Source organism: Bactrocera neohumeralis, chromosome 4, assembly GCF_024586455.1.
Source record: "Bactrocera neohumeralis isolate Rockhampton chromosome 4, APGP_CSIRO_Bneo_wtdbg2-racon-allhic-juicebox.fasta_v2, whole genome shotgun sequence".
Taxonomy (NCBI): Eukaryota; Metazoa; Arthropoda; class Insecta; order Diptera; family Tephritidae; genus Bactrocera; species Bactrocera neohumeralis.
Window position 1 is genome coordinate 33,398,317 of NC_065921.1, and position 21,936 is coordinate 33,420,252.

Consider the following 21,936-nt stretch of genomic DNA (forward strand, 5'->3'; position numbering starts at 1 on the left):
CGAATTTAGGATTCTTGAAGAAGAAAATGCTTAATATTTCAACAGGGTTTGACGCAGTTTTGCTAGTCGGAAAATGTCCCTTTAACAATAAAAAAAATTATTTTCAACATATTTTCCACTACACCGAACGATAAAATAGTGTCTAGGGATTATTTTTGTAATAATTTGACAATTTTACTGTTACTGAGCGTAAACACCAGTCAAAGCCTAGTAGGCAACTATGTTACTTAGCTTTTTCTACGAGCACAGCATTAACAAGGAAACGAAATAAGTAAACGACAATTAAGTTTATATATATGTATGTACATACATATATTACCCTCATTATACATATTACCCTAATTATACATATGTATATACATATATATTGCGATTTTAGAGAGACCCAATTAGTAACCGAAACGTACAACTGGCAGTTCAAGCTTTAAATGGTGTTATGAGATTTGAAGATGGAATGTTGGTAGTAATGTTATTTGGCTATCGTATAACCCACTGTAAACTACTTTTTATAAATTTTATATAAATACTTAAGTATTGAAAATGAAAACAAATATTAAATGGGATATCAATTGTCGACGAACAAAAAACCATGATACAAAAGCAAACATCATTTATGGACGTAGTAAAAATTGTTGGCATTATGGAAAGTATATGCTCTTCCACATTTTTACTGAACTCTACAACAAAATAAAATTATTTAAAAATTCCTTCCTTCCTAATATATTTCATTATGCGTTTTATACTGTAGTGCCTCCATGTTAAATTTGAGGCGTGGCACTAAGAGATGATAGCAAGTTGACTGGCATTCTCAATAATCCTAACACATAGGGTATGACTGTTTTGATATGCGCTTAAAAGTTGTGTATTAGTCCTATTCCAATCAATACATAAATATCTAATACGAAATGTATAATACATACATATTCAATATAGAACCATATGTGATTAGAACATTAGGAATGCTAACAAATTACGGTTTATAAATCGAAATCAAATTGTGAATACTTACATATACCTCCTCCCATTGTGAGACATATCGCACAAGCCTGGACAGACGTAGCAACCTAACCAAAGAAAGTAACTTAGCTAGACGAAGAATACGTAGAGCACGTCCGGCATGAAGTATTTGAAAAGAATCGGAGAAATCCTATAAAATTGAATATGTCGTTAAAACTTCCTTTCCATTAAAGAGAAAATATTTTCCTTTACTTGATTGAAAATCAAAAAAATGTAGTCAAGTGGGATTGACGATATTAAATCCAGAAAAAACCATGTTTTTAAATAATGCTTGGCTATAAGCTTAGGGTCCAGAATAACCTGTTCTGCATTGTCTTGCTGCATTATACCTGTGATGAAGATATATAATAAGTATTATAATGTATATACTATATGTGCATTTGTGTACTTCATTTTTTAAGAAATATGTATTACTTAGTTTAAACTTACAGAATATTTCAATATTTATTCACGTCGCCTTAAACAATAAAGGTAAGAAACTTTACCAAATCGTCTAGATATAAGTAAAAATAAATTATTTTCATCAAATACTGTTGCAAATTAAACAGTGATATTTAGTCTGAAATTTACTTTGTTACTTTGTTAATGATAAACCTGAAGTACTATAAGTACATAGGCTGGTTACTAATCACAAGGCGATGGCCTCGGTTGTTTCAGTTTCAAAAATAAGTATAATTTTAAGTAAATTTTTGTTGTTTGCGGTTATGGGTTAGAGCCTTTGTAAGTATTAGGGGCGCTTGAAATATTGAAGAACTTGTTATTGTTGTTGCTATTGGCACAAGGCCTTAGTTTCATAAATATATCTTCCCTAAAGCGGCTTGCGGTGATTCAGTTTTGTCATTAACATAAGCCTTCGAGTGGTATAAAGCCTTCAAAGACAGTCGATAGATCGTTGAAGACATGCCTTGTTCTGGACGGTCTGCGACCTCTTCAACTGGGAAGGTGCCGCTGCCCAGCTGGTTATTGTCCTCGTTAGAGTGAAGGCTGTCATCACTGCCGTCGAAGAAATGCAATGGATGGGATAAGGACTTAGGCGAGGAGGTCCTTGTGGCATTTACTACAGTGGTCATATAAAGGAGCGCAAATTCGGTGTGGGATTAGTGGTGGGAGAGACTCTGTCGCCGAGTACTGTCATTCACCCCGGTGGATGAACCTCTAGCTACAATCCGCATCAGAGCGAGGTTCTTCAACATATCGCTGATTTGCGCCCACGTCCTGATGGAAGAGAACGACGATGTGACCAAAGATTCCTTCTATTAGCGCTTTGAGCGAACCTTTGAAAGCTGCCTTCGCCACGATGTCAAAATCGCGCTTGGCAACTTTAACGCCAGGGTGGACAAGAAAAGTATCTTTGGCGCAATCGGTAAATTTAGCCCCCACGAGGAAACATCCGCGAATGGGTTGAGACTGATCGCCTTCGCCGGGGCTCAAAATATGGACATCTGTAGCACTAGATTCCAGTATGGAAAAATTCATCAGGTTACCTGGCTGTCTCCGGATCGAAAAGCCACCAACCAGATCGATCATGTTGTGATAGACGGAAGATACGTATCCAGTGTTCTAGACGTGCGTACACTCCGAGGTCCTAACATCGCCTCGGACCATTATCTTGTTGCAGCCAAGAAACGCACCCGCCTCTGTGCAGCAAAAAACGCACGTCAACAATCACAAGGAAGGTTCGACGTCGAAAAGCTGCAATCACAACAGACAGACGAACGATTTTCTACTCTGCTTGCACTCCTGCGTTCTAAGAACACTCATCAGCAACTCGGTATAAGGGAACTATAGGACGGCCTTTCAAGCACCTAACGTACAGCTGCAAACGAAACCGTTGCGATGTCGCATCGGAGAGAAAACAGATTGCCTACCTCGCAACATTACGATCGGCCACAATACGTGCCGATGATTTTCATCATGCGCCAAATCTTGGAAAAGACCCGTGAGAAGAGAATCGACATACACCACCTCTTCGTCGATTTCTAAGCTGCTTTGAACAGCACGAAAAGGAACTGCTTTTATGCCGCGATGTCTGAATTTGGTATCCCTGCAACACTAATACGGCTGTGTAAACTGATGTTGAGCAATACCAAAAGCTCCGTCAAGATCAGTAAGGACCTCTCCGAGCTGTTCAATACCAAACAAGGCTTCAGACAAAGCGACTCTTCATCGTGCGATTTCTTTAATCTGCTGCTGGAGAAAATAATTCGAGCTGCAGAACTTAATCGGGCAGGTACAATCTTTTATAAGAGTGTACAGCTGCTGACGCATATTGATATCATCCTCAACATCCGCGCCGTTGGTTCTGCTTTCTCCAGACTAGATAAGGAAGCAAAGCAAATGGGTCTGGCAGTGAACGAAGGCAAGACGAAATATCTTCTGTCATCAAACAAACAGTCGGCGCACTTGGCTCCCACGTCACTGTTGACAGTCATAACTTCGAAGATGTATATAATTTCGTCTATCTTGGAACCAACACTAACAGCAACAACAATGTCGGCCTCGAAATCCAACGCAAAATAACTCTTGCCAACAGGTGTTACTTCGGACTGAGTAGGCGCCAACTCGGCTATAATCGCGTAAGCGGTGTCTACGCCCGTAAAGAAGAAGAAGACGTGTTAGAGAGATGACAAGAGAGAGAGAGAGAGAGATTGATTTTGGTGGATATTTTGGGTATGAAACACGTTTTTCCTCGACTCGACAACCCGATAATGTTAAAATTTTTTTTTTTTTTTTTCAAAAAGTGTACCGTACAAAATTGTTTTTGGACATGCTTGATCGTTCGAATTCCGGATTTCATGGATTTTACACCATGATAATGCACCATCGCATTGTGCCCTGATTGTGAGCGAATTTAAAGGCAAAAACCCAATGAATACCACCGATCAATCATCGATCGATCATCGATCAAATTCACTGAAGGAGCTGAAGACTTTCCCAAAAAGTAATTATGAAAACTTTTTCGAGGACTGGAAAAATCGTTGGTATAAATGTATTACATCTGGTGGGTATATTTATGAATAATTAGCTATTTTTTGATTTATTTACATTTTCCGGTTACTTTTTTGTCACAATACTTGTATGTTTATTGAAATAAATTTTCATCGTGATGTACATACATATGTGATTATACTATATATATTGTATATAGATATAAGAACGCTTACTTCTGTATTGTAATGAGAGGGTCTTAACTCACCTGTTCTAAAATTGACTACAATATCTATTAAAAAAATTGTATCACTTAGGCAGTTGAAGGCAATCCATCTTGTGCTCAGATCATCGTTAAAGAATGATATTGCGACTGGCAGGATTATAAGATTTGCTACTAATAATAAAAGCATACAAAGGTCCCAATAAAATCTAAAATATAATATGCAGATACGATTAATAATGAATGTTTTAAACACATTTCTGTGTGAATACAAACCTGAATGAACTACAAGGATGAATTACCCAGTGTCCGGAAGTTTTTTGGCGAATTCTTTCTTTGACTAGCGCTTTCCGGCTGCCGAATAATTTCATAGCCAACCGATTGTCTGTCGGTTGAAACCATGATTGCAATTGACTTTTTAGGAAATTCGCAGAAACTTTTTCGGAAACGACGGGGATGGTAGGCATTGGCTCCTCTTTCGGAGTCCCGTATAACGACACGTCATCAAAGTGAACCTATTCATAATATGCAAATGCAATAACAGTTATTAATTGATTCATGAAGAGGTAGAGATTTACTTAATTATAAGTTAAAATTATGTAGAATTTCGACAAAATAAAAACAAATTTGTGATGTATGAGATTTTTAAAGATTTTTTAGATACGGTAATTGATTGTGGATGTGATATGGATGGACCCTGCAATATTAACGTAAAATAAACCTTTGTTCTTGCCATTTCGTTTCCTTGGTCGCATATTAATAAAGCCTCATCATCGAATGCAGTTACTAGAGAATCGGTGCAGGTATTTTCGAAAGATATACGTAAGTCGTTCTCATTCAAAACGGAGCAATATGAACAGCGTACAGATTCTTCACTGTCTCCATGAATTAATCTGAAATAAGCACATTGAGCCAATGAAATACAACAAATATATAGAATTGAGAATGTGTTATGTGGTGTAATTATGCCAATTAAGACAATTTGTAGACCTTGCAGACGTGTGATATACTTTTATGACTATTGTGCGACTTATGTGCAATATTCTGTTTATAATACATTCAGATATGAGCGTACAAAGAAGTGTTTGTAGTGTGTAAAATATAATTTGTAGATTCTACGATATATATTAGATTGCACATAATGACACACATGCGAAAATAACTTTAATACATAAGAATTTTATTCAAACTATGCGCCCACAAATATTGCCTCTAAGGGTTTGTTAAGCTCGTTGAAGAAGGAACAAAAATATCCTTTTAATAAGTTATGTTAATTAGAACAAATTAACGCCAATTATAGTACTCTCTTGAAATGAACAAAACCGGGGCAAAAGGTACTTTGAGATGTTGACAACACTTTATGTTATACAAGTAAAGAATTCGATATTCGTTATTCGACGAAATAATATATCATATGTGGTATCTGATAACCATGTACGGTATATAATCACTTAGTTTCTTATCCGGTTTATTTATATTAAAATCAATCTAACATAAGGCTGAATCCACCTACATGCAATACCAACCAATAAAGCCAAGGAACACAATTAGAAAGTTTTGTGTTTGTTCCTTAACGGTTGTTTGTATCTCTTAAAACCAAAAGAGATAGATATAGGGTAAATCGAGTAGAAAATCGTTCGGCCCTCTGTTGTGATTGCAGCTTCTCGATGTCGAACCTTCCTGGTGTTTGCTGCACAGAGGCGGGTGCGAATCTTGGCTCCAACAAGATAGTGGTCCGAGTCGATGTTAGGACCTCGGAGTGTACGCACGTCTAGAACACTGGATACGTATCTTCCGTCTATCACAACATGATCGATCTGGTTGATGGTTTTTCGATCCGGAGACAGCCAGGTGGCTCGATGCATTTTCTTATGCTGGAATCTAGTACTACAGATGACCATATTTCGGGTCCGGTGAAGTCGATCAGTCTCAATCCATTTGGGGATGTTTCATCGTGGAGGCTGAATTTACCGACCGTAGTGCCAAAGATACCTTCTTTGCCCACACTGGCTTTAAAGTCGCCAAGCACGATTTCGATATCGTGGCGGGGGAAGCTTTCATAGGTGCGCTCCGAGCGCATAGAAGGCATCTTTGGTCACATCGTCCTTCTCTTCCATCGGGGCGTGGGCAAATCAGCGGTATGTTGAAGAACTTCGCTTTGATGCGGATTGTGGCTAGACGTTCCTCCACCGGGGTGAATGACTGTACTCGGCGACGGACTCTCTCTTTCCCACCACGAATCCCACACCAAATTTGCTTCACTCTAACGAGGACATCAACCAGCTGGGCAGCGGCACCTTCCGAATTAAGGGACCGGACATTCCAGGTGCATGCCCTCAAATCGTAGTACTTAATTCGTTTGCCATGGTCGTCATCAAAGGGGTTCTCATCCGAGGCTGGTTGTTCTTTTTCATTGGGTGCGTTTGTTTACGTGACGGGTACCAAACCCAGCACACAACCCTGTAGAGGGGATGTTTCGCCATCTCACTTTAACTCGGTTTCAAACGGATGTTCTTAGGCTAACCAGAGGATACTTGGTCAAAGACCGGAAGTCGTGAGCTGCTTGAGCCATATGTAAAAGAATCATTTCTGGCCACTTCCAGGTGAATGGCGATCAGAGATCTTTCCTCGTTCACATCTACACATGACTCCATCCTCCCATAACGTGACATAGAAATATGAAAAAAATGCAACAAACCAAATTTTGTGGAAATCGCTTAGTCGGGGCTTGAGATATGGGATTTCACCCATAGAGCTCTCTAATACCATCCTGGAGGTAAAATTTAATTTAAAATTTTATATGGGGAGTGAACAGGATTTTCATCAGATTTTATCCATTTTCACACCATAGGTAAGGAGTTTTTGTAATATTTGCGCTGAGCGAATTTGGTTGTTGTAACTTAAGCCGTTTAGGAGATATGGATATTAAGCTTATTAGAGGGAGGGGCGACGCCCACTTTTCCAAAATGTTTTTCTCACAGGTGCTCATGGCTACTGCGATCCCCTGTGCACATATATGAGTTTTATATCTTAATTAGGTGCTTAGTTATGGCACTTTATAAGTTTTCGGTAACGACGATTTGTGGGCGTGGCAGTGATCTGATTACGCCCATCTACGAACTCGAACTTTTTTTGCACTAAGTTACAGCTTGCACGGACGGACAGTCAACCGGATTTTAACCTTTGTCGTCACCCTGACCATTTATATATATGTATATAACCCTATATCTATCTCGATAACGTAGTTTTACGTGATACGTACAACCGTTAGGTGAACAAAACTATAATACTTTGTAGCGTTTGAAGAACGAAATAGTCGAAAAACGACCGCATTTGAAGAAAAGAAATTCCTGTTTCACCGAGACAATGCCAGTGAAAATAATGACAAAAATCCATGAATTGGGGATTGTGGCTATTTCCTGTACTCAGGTCTCAATAGAATGCTCGCAGGGAAGAAATTTTCGTCGAATGAAGGAGTGATCGCCATAACTGAGGCCTGTTTTGAAGCAAAGGACAAATCGTACTACAAAAATGGTATCAAATAGTTGGAAGGTCGCCATAATCAGTGTATCACGCTTGAAGGGATCTCTGTTGAATAAAAAAACGAATTTTGCTTTACTAATTTAGGCCGGCAACTTTTAAATTTATCTGTTATATTAATTTTTGTGATTTAATATACTATTATTTTTTGACATTGTATTAATTTCATTACTTGTTTCTTAAAGTTTCATATTTCATAAATGGTTTCCCCTATACTTTTAATTGATATAAATGATATTTTTAAGAAATGGGTTTCGGACAAGTCGCCGTCGCAGCTGGCTTGAATAAATTGCAGTCGTGAGGCCCATTTTTCGACCACTTTTTATAGCAATTGCGGCTGTATGCCAGCAATAACGCGCCGAATACTCTCCCAAGCCTTCAACTGATTCAGGCTTATCTCCATAGACCAGCAACTTCACATAATTCCACAAAAAGGCGCTCACAAAAAGTTTCCTTCAATAAATTGATTTCGCTGTATGGCAAGGAGCGCCGTCTTCCATTCCCTTTCGCACCAATGATTGGCTTTTTGAGGATGTAACAGCGTTTCAACAATAGCTTGTGGATTATCATCGCTTCAAATGCGACAATTTTGTTTTTGAACCCATCGTACCCATCCAACCAGAGCTGCATCACTGAAGAAAATTTTTTTGTGAAAATCATGATTGGTGGCCATTTGGTTTTAGAAAGTAATACATTTGTCCGATTTGCAATGTTGTTTCGTAGTAAGTCTGTTCATTATAAAATGGCAAACCAAACTGAATAGAAATATAGTCAAAACGACCTCCTTCGAAAATAGTGTTGTCTCATTGAGACCCCCACGTCTAAAAAAAACAGCCGTTATTTTACTGATATCATTTGTAATGATCAAAAGACTTGGTATAGTGTCTACTGAAAACTTTCTTCTTTAAGATACGCTATTCAAAGCTCACCAAATACTTTTAAACATTAAATGAAAGTAAGTTCATAGTTGAATTGAATATACATTTTTATACTCTCGCAACAAAGTTGCTAAGGAGAGTATTATAGTTTTGTTCACATAACGGTTGTTTGTAAGTCCTAAAACTAAAAGAGTCAGATATTATATATACCAAAGTGATCAGGGTGACAAGTAGAGTTGAAATCCGGATGACTGTCTGTCCGTCCGTCCGTCTGTCCGTCAGTCCGTCCGTGCAAGCTGTAACTTGAGTAAAAATTGAGATATCATGATGAAACTTGGTACACGTATTTCTTGGCTCTATAAGAAGGTTAAGTTCGAAGATGGGCAAAATCGGCCCACTGCCACGCCCACAAAATGGCGGAAACCGAAAACATATAAAGTGTCATAACTAAGCCATAAATACAGATATTAAAGTGAAATTTGGCACAAAGGATCGCATTAAAGAGGGGCATATTTGGACGTAATTTTGTTGGAAAAGTGGGCGTGGCTCCGCCCCCTACTAAGTTTTTTGTACATATCTCGGAAACTGCTATAGCTATGTCAACCAAACTCTATAGAGTCGTTTCCTTCAGGCATTTCCATATACGGTTCAAAAATGGAAGAAATCAAATAATAACCACGCCCACCTCCCATACAAAGGTTATGTTGAAAATCACTAAAAGTGCGTTAACCGACTAACCAAAAACGTCAGAAACACTAAATTTTACGGAAGAAATGGCAGAAAGAAGCTGCACCCAGGCGTTTTTTAAAAATTGAAAATGGGCGTGGCGTCGCCCACTTATGGACCAAAACCCATATCTCGGGAACTACTCCACCGATTTCAATGAAATTCGGTACATAATATTTTCTTAACACCCTGATGACATGTACAAAATATGGGTGAAATCGGTTCACAATCACGCCTTCTTCCAATATAACGCTATTTTGAATTCCATCTGATGCCTTCTCTGTATAATATATACCTACATTAGGAACCAATGATGATAGCGGAATAAAACTTTACACAAATACGGTATTTGAAAAATATGTAAATGACGGATAATGAAATCTCGATTATCACTTTATCATGCGAGAATATAAAATGTTCGGTGACACCCGAACTTAGCCCTTCCTTACTTGTTTTTTTTTTTAATTTTAACGTGGATACATGTTCCTTCATTAGGATTTATTTGAATACTTTGAAAACTACTTTTGAATTTCTTTAAAAGAATAATTTATCCATGATATCCTAAATCCAAGTTTCATAATAATTCTTACTCGTTATGAGTTTATTCTAATATATCGATATTTAGTATAACTGTTAAAGTTCGTCGAAGTCTCATACACTTTAAGGTATTCAAAATACTCATATACATACATATCTACATATTATATGTAAGTATGTATACAGATATACTTTCGTGGGCCACTGTTGCATATAAATATCTTGTCTATCGTTCCCCATCTTATGTAAGATTATGTATGCGTTTTTGCCGTGTAAACACAAGGAGTGTTTAATAGCAAAATTTATAGAAACAATATATGTACATACATCTATATAATATAATATTTACAAGCAAATACAGACATACGTTAATTATCTATATCTTATACATACATTAATACAATATATGGATACGTGTGTGAACTTGAAAGTTCAATTGTGTGTACATATGTATGTAAGCACCCAGAGACAGATTTTAAATGGACATAAACCGAAGAAATCTGAAAGCTTTAATTATTAATACATATATATAAATATATACATATATCTTGTATGCATATGAGCTCAAATATTGCGTTTACATACACACATAGACATACATACATACATATATACTATATGTAGTTTGGAAAAAACGAAGAAATGTGCACACATGCAAATGAGAAATTTGTCTATGTGCAATCTATTTTCCTTCCTCATATTAAATAAATATTCTTATAGTCGGTTGTATAACATGTATGTATGTACATTGTATGTACATGCTTATTCAAATAAGTATAGAATGAACAAGTTATCAAATAAATTAATAAGATCTCTAAAATGTGTGTCCATAAAATATTTGTTTGGCTTCATAAATATGTATGTTCCGAGTACTGCAGTGCAAATTTGTCCAGATCTGTGTATGATCTAATATTTTCTTTTAATACTTTGGCTTATATCTAAGCCAAAGCACTGCACTTGCGTTAATGGAATGGAAGCCCCTACACTTATGCACATACACCCATACATATTATAGGTATTAAGGTAAGGAAAATAATATGTGATTAGCTTATCAGTGATCTGAAATGTTTTTAAATTTTTAAAATTCATAAAGCAATCATCTGACATTAAAAACACAACAGGGAAATTTTTAAATGTAAATGAATTTGCAAATAATTATCACTTCATAGAATTCGAACCTTTTTACAATATATTTGAATGTATTATAGATAATACTAAAATGCATTCATTTCAGGGCTTTTGATATTAATTTAAAATTCATTTTAATTAGGGCTTTCGATATTAATTTAAAATTATAAACATATATTTTTGCCAATTGTTTATTGTGATTGTGCTGCCTGAGCAGTCCTCGTATTTTCGTGGCTCTGCTATGTACATGTAGTATACATTTATGTATGTACATTAGGGTGATTCAAAAAAAAATTTTTTTTTTTTTCGTTTGGTACTCTGAAAAATAGGTTCCTAGACACCTCTAAGAAAGCCTATAAGTTTCATCATTCATAATAATTTTTTTTCAATGAGTTATAAAATTCATAAGAAATAAAAAAATTTCCCAAAAATAATCAAAATTTAACTGTTAATATCTTTTAAACGTTTGGGTTTACGAAAAAATCATAATAGACCTTTTTTGTAGAGCATTCAATTTCCTACAAAATCTAAGGAACAAGGTATTTTTTCAAGTAGTTGGAAGCGAGATATAAATTTTTCTATCTAATAATAAGAAAAAATAGAAAACTGTATGTAGGAGGACCTTCCCGTTACAATTAAAAACTCATGTTTGGAGAGGCTTTCTTAGAGGTGTCTAGGAACCTATTTTTCCGAGTGCCAAACGAAAAACAAAAAAAAATTTTTGAGTCTCTCTAATGTACATACATATGTATGTACATACATATGTATGTACATGCATATGTATGGTATGTACGAGAGTATTAATTTGAATAGCTAATCATTTGCTTGATCACTTAAAGACGCGCTGAGATAATAAATTTCTAAATATATACATACATACATACATACATATGTCAGAAAGTTTATTTTGTTAATTATTGCCAATAAGTATTTTTAATTACACCAATTTAACTAATTAATATATTGCGACAACGATTAATCAGATCATTTATGAAATGCCTGAACACTTGCATTCTGCCAAATGCATTGATACATTTTTCTTTTGCATTAGTTTTGCAACAAAAATGCAAGTGCGGGCGGTAAAATATCCAGAATGTAAGGAACTTGCTTAAACTTTCTCTCAATAGTTTTTCTAGTGCACAAGTATGTATGTTCATTTAGCCCAATAAAGTTAGAAGATGAGAGACGACCCTCATCACAGCATGGAAATTTGTATTTGTGACAGCCCAGGAAAGGAAATTGGGCGCAAAGCTTTGAGTATTTCCAACAATACTGAAGTCAAGGCTAAGCTGTGGTTATGTCGATTGTTTACGCGATTATTTCATTTTATTATTAATTTTTTTTTTTTTAATTTTTTGGAGTTTCTGGCATTTTTTGAACGTGTTCTTGAAAAAATCCATAATCTACGTATTAAAACGTGTCGAATGCATACACATGGACTAATTTATTTAAATTTGTTTGTATTTTTACATATTTATATGTATGGCAATTGCGAAAATGATCTTTAGGCACGCCTAGAAAGCGTAAAACTGTACTGGGCAATATTTGCATATCATTATTTATATTTAAAACACACATAAAAACAACTCGGTAATACGTTAACACCTTCATATGTATGTATGAACGTGTAAAATTTTACTTGCCACTTTGAAAAATTGTTTGTTAACTAAAGTCGCACTGTATTTTGAAGTTAACTTATAGTTGACTAATTTAATTATTTTATATCGGAAGATACATTGGTGTTTTTGGCTTTTTTACATACCGACCGGAGATCAGAATTTTTAAGGGCACCTCTTCCATATTACGTTTAATTAAATACTGGTACGAACCAGTTATACAATAATTTTTAGCGGTCTTCAAAATCAGATTTTATCAGAATCGTAAGCCACTTTGTCACATAATTCAATATGTAGAAATATACTTACTACGAGTATGTGTTTGTACGTTTATTGAAAATATAATGTACATTCATAGGTATGTTTGTCTGTGTGGCCTCTTTCAAAAGCACTATCCACGCTTAATTTTTCATTTGAATGCACACGATCAAGTGGAATTATGTATTTTGGACACACTATGAACACACCATGAGCACATATTCAAATTACAATAAACACAAACGCACAATCACTATACACGTGTATGTAACTATGCGCCTGTATTGTCGCTGAATTCAAATTTAAGTTAATGATGTTCTGTTAGATGAAAGATTGCGCTCATGCCGATTCTACTCTTTTGATTTTTGATAATAATTTAACACGTTTTCCAATTTCAATAAAAAGTAACTGTAATTGACTTACTAGTAAATGTTATACTTTAGTAGTTTGGAAAAGTTCGCATTTGCACAGGTGCCTTTTAGAGGTTTTCATTTTACACACAGGAATGTGAACGAGAATTTCCTGAACTTGAACGCGATTCAAGATTCGCAGTGCGAGTTTCGATTTTCGCAGCAAGCGATTTGCGGAACAAGTTGTTGTACATAGACTCAGCGCGACACGTCTATGACGAGCATAGCATGGTGATTACTGTTTAGGTCTTTCAACCGGCAACGAACCGGCGTTCCCTCTCACTTCCCAAGCTTGCTTAACCATTGCTTCTGTCTGCCATTCGTTTATACAGTATTTTGTGGTGTTTTTCCCCTCCTCACAGTACTTGTTATCAACAAAACCCACGCAAAAAAACAAAAAAAAAAAAAAACTTTCTCAAATTTCAAGTCGAAATATATCAGCAATTAACTTACTCAACTCGGTCTCAAAAGCGAGCGACAGAATTAAACAGAATAAGAGAACCTGTTTGAGCGTAGTTGCCTCACGTCATTTATTCCTGGGTATATATGTTTGCACATATATACACATGAATACATGCTTATTTATGGTAAATACCCTGCCGGAATAAGTCCCTACGAATTTACGATAGAATCTTTAATCACCAATTAATACACAGTATAAACTCGATAGTTGGTATTAACGGTTGGAAATGTACATTTGTGCTTACAAAGACTTGATGTTATGGCAATGAAATGAAAATAACGCTTACCAAAAAGCATACGAGTATAATTGTCACTGGCTCTTTTGCTGGGTTTTTAATAAAAATCTCGATCTAGTTCTAGAACCCCACCTTTAAGATGTGTCGGAATGTCTTATTAATTTTATTAATAACTTGTTACCATCTGATTCTCTGATGACGGTTAGTATAGTATTTACCACCTGATTAGATAACCAGTAAATTAACAGGCTTTCCATTTACGTCTCCTATATCTTTTTTTAGGCTTATGCACCGAAAGGTGCATTTAGTTGACTTATGGACAATATTAAAATATTTTCCTTCATATATTCAACATTTACATTGGGAGCTTAGAGTATGATATACCAATGTGCTTCGAAATTAATTGACCTCAATTATTTCATTGTAGAATTTACCAAACAGATCTCAGTCCAAACAATAATTATTTCCAAAATGGTTAACCTTTGTGTAAAATAAGTATTGCTAATAATTCAGTACATTATTGTGAAACATACAAGTTACATAATAAGTGTATTTCATAATGGATACTTTTACTATAAAATTTTGACTCTGTATTTTTGTCGACTCTTGGGGCATACAAATTCTTTTCCAATCTTGTTATTAGAGAATTTTTTGTTTTCTGAGGTGATGTACCATATGCATTCATGGTACGAGGGCTGCTATATGTATTCTGGCCTAGGGCAACACTAAGTGTTGCCAGGTGCAATCTGACATTTCCATTGGAAAGTTTGACATTTTTTAGCATAACATCACTCAGAACGTTTTGTCATTTAATCGTGAATTGTTTTATTTGCAGAGAATTAAAAAATTCATCTCGACCAAAAAATGGAATTATCTCGTGAACATTTTCGTGCGATCATTTTTCACAACTTTCGACGTGGATTATCACAACAAGAGTGCATCGATGAACTAAAATCTTTGTATGGCTATGAAGCACCATCCTATAGCACTGTGAAAAACTGGTACAACGAATTCAATCGTGGCCGACGCTCGCTCAAAGACGAATTCCGTGAAGGTCGTCCAAAAACAGCCGTTGTGCCAGAAAACATCGATGCCGTACGTGAACTGATAATGCAAGACCGTCATGTAACATACCTTCAGATAGAGGCATGCCTATGCATTTCTCCCACCAGCATACATTCGATATTGCATGAACACCTGGCCGTAAAAAAGGTTTGTTCTCGTTGGATCCCGTACAATTTGACAATCGCTCAAAAAAAGGCTCGTGTGGATTGGTGTAAAGAAATGCTGAAAAAATACGATCGCGGTGCTTCAAACGACGTTTATAAGAACGTCACAGGTGACGAATCATGGATCTATCCGAAACAAAACAGCAATCGATAAAAAAAAAATAAAAAAAAATAAAAAAAATTAAAAAAAATAAAAAAAAAACATTTTCGTTGATAAATATGCCTATTTACATTATTCGGCCAGAAATATATATAACAACGTACGTATATTAATGTTGAAGCTGAGCAGTCAAAGTTTCTTCTTTTCAGTTGCCAGTTAAATCGAGCCGCAAATGGGATTACGATAAGTATTATATTAATAATTCGAGGAAGTTTTGTAAGTTCTGTGAGAATCCAATTTGTCAGTCAAGAACTTATCTGAAACACAAACGAAACTACTATATATACATATATCTAATTCTTGGAAGAGTTAACTTTTCGGTTTTTATAAATATATAAACTACATAGTGAAAGGGAATAATTATGTAAAAATGTATTTTTCATACCATGAAGACATCTAAATAATCTCACAATTAGTGAATTACCGTTTGTAGTTATTAGTAACAGTAAAACTAATAAATATCCCAGACGAATCAGCAAACTCGTTTTGTGATTATAAATGCATGCAAAAAATTATATACAGACATCCGTATTTTTATGCTAATCTATTTATTCACGGCCACCGGCACCGGCTTCAACTTGTTACCGCTAATTTTCACGTCACCTTCATTTGCAATGTAACTTCTCGCTTGCGAATAAAATTGTACTAGAATTTCGAGCTCTGATAAAGAGGGGGTCTCAAAATTGTTTATAACAAAACTAATTACCATAAATTAGATAAATAGTATTTACTCTTTTCTTTTTACTAATTGTTTAATATTTCCTTCCCTTAGAGATGTTCCGAACTTGTAATGTCATCACTGGTTCCCTTTAATAATTAATAATATCTTCCCAACCATATCCAATTATTCAACATCTAACTCTACAGTTACAAAAAATCGAATCGATTCTTGGTATTATTATTTATTTCACACACATACAATATGAATCGTAAACATATGTATATACTTATTTGCATATTTCTGCCCGCTGGAAAATGTATACCCCAAAACCAACTCAATAATCTGGTGAAGACACGGTTCAAATTCTCATACCTGTGCATAGAAGTATATTCTGAATTAAAACCATCAAAGGATTCCAAAATGGTTCAAACCCATCCTTAGATTTTCTTATACACCCAACTTTTTTTTACACGGTTTCTTTTTACACAGATTTGAAGTTACAAGGTTGAAAAAAAATTGTAAAAAATGTTTAATCTAGTACGGTTTAAAAATCACTAACTTGTAATTATGTTTGTTTTTACCACCCTTGGCACCACTGCTGAAATGAATTTATATACAAGATGCGTTCCAAAGTAAACAGGACTTTAAAAAAAAACAGAACAAATGTTTTTTTCAGCAAAATCAATTTATTTTATTCAAAATAGTCTCCTTCTGCTTCAATACAGCTTTTTTCACGATCCAAAAGCATGTGGAACGAGTGTTTTAGCTCGTTGGCCAGTATGCCAGTGCAAGCCTTTTGAATGGCCTCTACGTCTGCATAACGCTTTCCTTTCATGGGCAAGTGCATTTTTCCGAAAAGGAAGAAGTCGCACTGTGCCATATCAGGTGAATACGGGCAGTGGTCAATGGTTAAAATGTGATTTTTGGTCAAATAATCGTCCTTCGAATGTTGGATTCTGAGCAATTTTTGGTCGTCAGTCAATTTGTGCGGAACAAACCGTGCACACACCTTTCATAAGTCCAAATATTCAGTCAAAATGCGATAAATCGATGTTTTGGAGATGTTCAATTCCATTTGCATGAATTTCAATGATGACTTCGGCTGATTTTTGATGAATTCACGCACAGTTTCGATGGAATTTCCGGTGGTCACGGATTTTGATTGGCCCACATGTTGATCGTCATTTATGTCCTCACGACCACTTTGAAAACGTTGAAACCACTCGTGCACTCTGCTACGGGATAGGCAATCATCGCCATAAACATGTTTCATCAATTGAAACGTTTCGGTAAAAGTTTCACCAATTTTAAAACAAAATGTAATTTTGGCTCTTTGTTCGAAGCTCATTTTTGCAAAGATAACACCAAAATACTGACGCTTAAAACGCATAACTTCACTTCGAATATATGAAATGTCATGAAATTCTCACTGGACAATACCAGATTCTAACGCACTAGTCGACATATAAACGCCCACCAGGGGGCGCTAGATTCAAAAAGTCCTGTTTACTTTGGAACACACCTTGTAGTAGTAACTGGGAAATCCCCTTATTCGATAACTCTTACCTACACATTTGGTTGGCATGATATTTACATTGCTGAAATGAATATCTCCAGTGATGATACCGACTTTAGACCAGTTCATCGCAAACAATTGCGCTTGTTATCTAGTAGCGACGAATAACTATATTAATATTTTTTTTCTTTATTTCTATTCCAATTTAATTCTGTATTAACAGATTTCTTTTCAAGTTTTCAACTATATGAATTATGTATTTTAAGTTTTAATGCTCAATAAAATGCCATATGAAGATACAATTTATATGCATATCTGAAATTTTATAGGTTTCAACATTTTTTACACGCTTTTTCAAAGTAAATAGTTCTTTATTTCATCTTACACGGTTTTCAGAAGACATGGAACGTATCCCCAATTTTACTAAAGGAAACGCCTCTTTTTTTACACGGTTTCTTTTCACACGGATTTCTGAGGAACGTATCTACCGTGTAAAAAACGAGTTTGGTGTATATCCGATAAAAGAACTAAGAATATCGAATATCTTAATTCATGTTAAGAGAACTACATTTACTATAAATGGTTGATAATGATTCGTACAATTGTTTTATGCATCCAAGTTAACGCCACCAATAGCTAAAAGCATATAAATTCATTATTAAACGAATGGCCACATCGCCAATTAGGTAGCGGCCATCAACTATACATAACTTATGGCACGCTTTAAGTAGAAGAAAGTAGACAACACAACATCTAACACCCAAGCTCTGCACTTCGTAGAATGTAAGATGAAACTTTGTATCTAGGCTTAAGAAATCAATTGTAAAAATATAAATGGAATAAAAATATTTTAGTTTAGTTTGTCATAAAAACTCACTAGATTCACTTCATTAGTGATATTTTAAAAAACCCCCTCGCGTTCGCGCAAAACATAATTTCCATGCCTTCTACAAGGATATGCCCGGTAATATTAGATATATTTCAATGAAAGTGGGTAAGCTAACCACTTTTAACGTTTAAAGATATTGAATCAAATGGTCATATCTTTGCTTTTCATCCATGTATAAGTAGGTACTTGGAAATAAGTGTTTGGAATTCTTTCCTGTTTGAGTTATTTTATGACCTTCACCAACTGACTTAATCATTTCTTTAGAAAAGGTAAGTGAGTAGATATTTGTACTGCTAAGAAAGACATGTGCGTCGTTCATTGTAATAGTGAACTAGTCGACATCTGTGATGCTGTAGTTGTACCAGTGAACTTGCTTCACTTTTATATTGAAAGATATGATAAAATCTGAGTCCACTACGAAAAAGAAATCAAATTTTTATATTATAGAGTTACATGACTTTTACAATGACCGATGCATACATATGTATGTATGTAGTTAAGCAAAAGCTGGTAGATCCCAATATTCTCGATCATTGCACAACTAAAGAATAATATATGTACGTGTATTAGGGTGGTAGGTATTATAATCGCGTAAGCGGTGTCTACGCCAATTAAAAAGAAGAGAAGTATTAGGGTGGGACAAGAAAATATTTTTTTGCTTCGTATTCTGAAGAATTGGTTAGTAGACACTTCTAAGTAGGGCTTAAGTGTTTTTCATTTTATCAGTTAGAAAAATATGTGACTCGCTGCAAGCTATTCGAAAAAAAAATATTTTGTTTTGCTCTTCAAAAAAGGTCTACATCAATTTTTTCGTTAACCTAACCATTTAAAATATGTATATTAAATTTTATTATTTTAAAAAAATTTTGCTTCCGAATATCATTTTTTTGTTTTTTAAGTTATTTTTTTGATTCTTCGTTAGTTTTTGACGATGAATATCTTGTAAGCACTTAAATTAATCGAAAAATTAAACACACCGGCAGCACACTTGCTACAAAACTAGGAGTTTCCCGAATAAAATGAAATTCAGAAGAACTATCAGCTTTACAATTTAAAAGATTTTTTTTTATTTATAAGAACACAAATTATTTCCATAAATAATCAAAGAGGTGTCTATTAACCATTTTTTTAGAGTACGAAGCAAAAAAATAACAATTGTTTTTTTGACCCACCCTATCGTGTATACTATTCCACGAGTACATGGTAATTAGTACTATTTTATTGCAGCATTCTCAACGGACATATCGATTTAAGAATTATTCGAAGTATGCTTTAACTTATATCGCTTGATATTCTTAATTAACATATCGGTGTGTAATCGGATGTACTATACTTTCCTTCTGTCGTGTAAGTAATTATAATCCTGACTCTTTGATTCACATTCGGAGACTCGTTGCAAGGCGATTTAGATGCTGAAAACAATTCGTGCAGATCATTAGGAAAAACGAAAGAATTTAGTAGAACAAAACCGATGTTATATAAATTTGTTTAATTTAACCCTCACGGGACTGTATGGTGGGCTTTGTTGCCCTTATGAACGAAAATTTAAGGAACATATACATAAGTATGTATGTATGTACGTTGCGGTCAATAAAAACGCACCCCCACTTTTGTAGACTGTCTTGAGCTGTATGCTGTATAATTGAAAAAAGTTTTAAGAGATGAGGCACTTTTTTACTCTTTTTATGAAATAGGGTTAAACACTGTTCAGTTATAGTCGTGTATTGGAAAAGTTGTGCAAAATGCCAAATAATCAGAAGATATTAATAAAGAAAGCAAGCTTCTCAGTAAATAGCAACTAGAATTGGTTTTAGCCATTCAACCATTGTTCGCCTTTTGCAAAAAAGAGAATAGTGATGTTTTGGCACGCGAAATTGATCAAGTCGTCATCGAAAGTCAACTAAGAAAACAGACAACTTACTGCGGATACAACTTAAGCGATTACTTTAAAAGTACACTTCTACAAGGGCGGATATGCAAAACCTTCACTAAGTAGACTTAAGTATCGAATCCATACGTGGTCGGCTTAGAGATTTGGCGCTGCAGAAAAGCCATTATGAACATAAAAAGGAAGGCTCCACAACTTTCTCGGGATATTGTGAAGTCTATATTTCTAACGTTAGTAGTGAAAATGATTTAGTCGCTTGAAGTTAACTTCTCATTGTTTTCTTTTACTTAATGATGAATGGAATGGAATTTTTGTTAATTACTGCTTTTAAACTATTTATTTTTATAAATTTTCGTCGATAACTAATTTACACTATGTGAATAAACAAATAAAACATTCTACCTAAACCTAAACAAATAGTTCTTTAATTTTATTTCAAATATACTTGGTGGTACGTTTTTATTGACCGTAAGTGTAGACCTTAAATAATGAGCAGAGATTGTCGGTGTCCCTATTCCGCTGCTTGACATCACTTCTATCCAAAAGATAAAGTTGGCAGGGCAAGATAAAAAATATATTAAAAAATATATTCGGATTTATGATAAACTTTCTCTACTACGCTCATATAAAATAATGTATACTATATACATCTATGGATATTTGAAAGGAGAGGGATTCACGGCCCGAGTGAAGAATGGGATGAAGAGTGCGATAATTCTTTAAAAAATTAAGTACAAGTATTGTATAATAAAGTAAGCCGCATTGAGTTTATTCTATAATCTATTTTGGTAGATTGGACAATTAAAATTCATAATTAAACAGTACGCAAGCGTTTAAAAAATACTCATAGATATCTTGAATTAATTATATAGTAAGCAAGGAAGGACTACATAAGTTCGGGTATAAGCGAACATTTCATACTCCTGCAACTTTCAAGGATTAAAGCAGGGGCAAAACCTTCACTTACAGAAGGCTTGAAGGGGTACAGAACAAGTTTTCCCAGATTAAATTAATTTATTTCATTTTAGAAAACATGTTCTCTCAATTTTAATAAGATAAGTTATATATTGACCGATACATGTGGAATAAAGTCACCCGTAAGTTCGAAAACTTTTATATGAGATTGAGTAGGGCCAAGGTTGACCCAATTCAACCCATTTGTAGCACACAGACATACTACTATCAGGAAAGGAATCTCTCTGAATTTCAATTATACATATGTACATATATCTCACACAATGGCCGAGACTTTCGGTCAAATGATCTTGAATAGTTTTGGTTGGATTTAGACAGTTCTTGGTCATTCTACCGTTATGATATAAAGCAATAATTATACTTTATAGGAATAATTAGAAAAGGTTTCTACCGTTTTATAAAATTTTTCTTGATTTGTGTCCTGAAAATTGAAAGAATCAGGTGGAATTTAAAATTGTGCTACATATATGTATATGAGAAGTAGGCGTGGTTGTAATTCGCTTTCGCTCATTTTCACACTGTAACATAAAAATGTCACGTAGCAAATTTAGTGAAAATCGATCGGTCGAGCCGTGATTTTACTTAAAAATGGTAGTTGCTACGTCCAATGTTTACCCCAATTCCTCTAAAGCACTTTCATACCAGCTCGGGTGTAAAAT

At 34.9% G+C, this 21,936-nt stretch overlaps 1 protein-coding gene across 8 annotated transcripts in view; it reads right to left on the reverse strand.

The window, feature by feature from the left end:
• LOC126756486 (uncharacterized) overlaps positions 1-21,936 on the reverse strand; it is a 64,572-nt gene that overhangs the window by 12,962 nt on the left and 29,674 nt on the right. For 3 of the 8 annotated variants that reach the window (XM_050469564.1, XM_050469565.1, XM_050469569.1), the window contains 5 exons: positions 4,890-5,061; positions 4,445-4,683; positions 4,214-4,377; positions 1,202-1,346; positions 1,010-1,145 (listed from right to left, as the gene is read on the reverse strand). In XM_050469564.1, coding sequence (XP_050325521.1) covers positions 1,010-1,145; positions 1,202-1,346; positions 4,214-4,377; positions 4,445-4,683; positions 4,890-5,061 — 856 coding nt within the window. Of the gene's footprint in view, positions 1-1,009; positions 1,148-1,201; positions 1,347-4,213; positions 4,378-4,444; positions 4,684-4,889; positions 5,062-21,936 lie in introns of all 8 variants that reach the window. The other 5 variants (XM_050469571.1, XM_050469568.1, XM_050469570.1 and 2 more) reach the window with 3 other exon arrangements.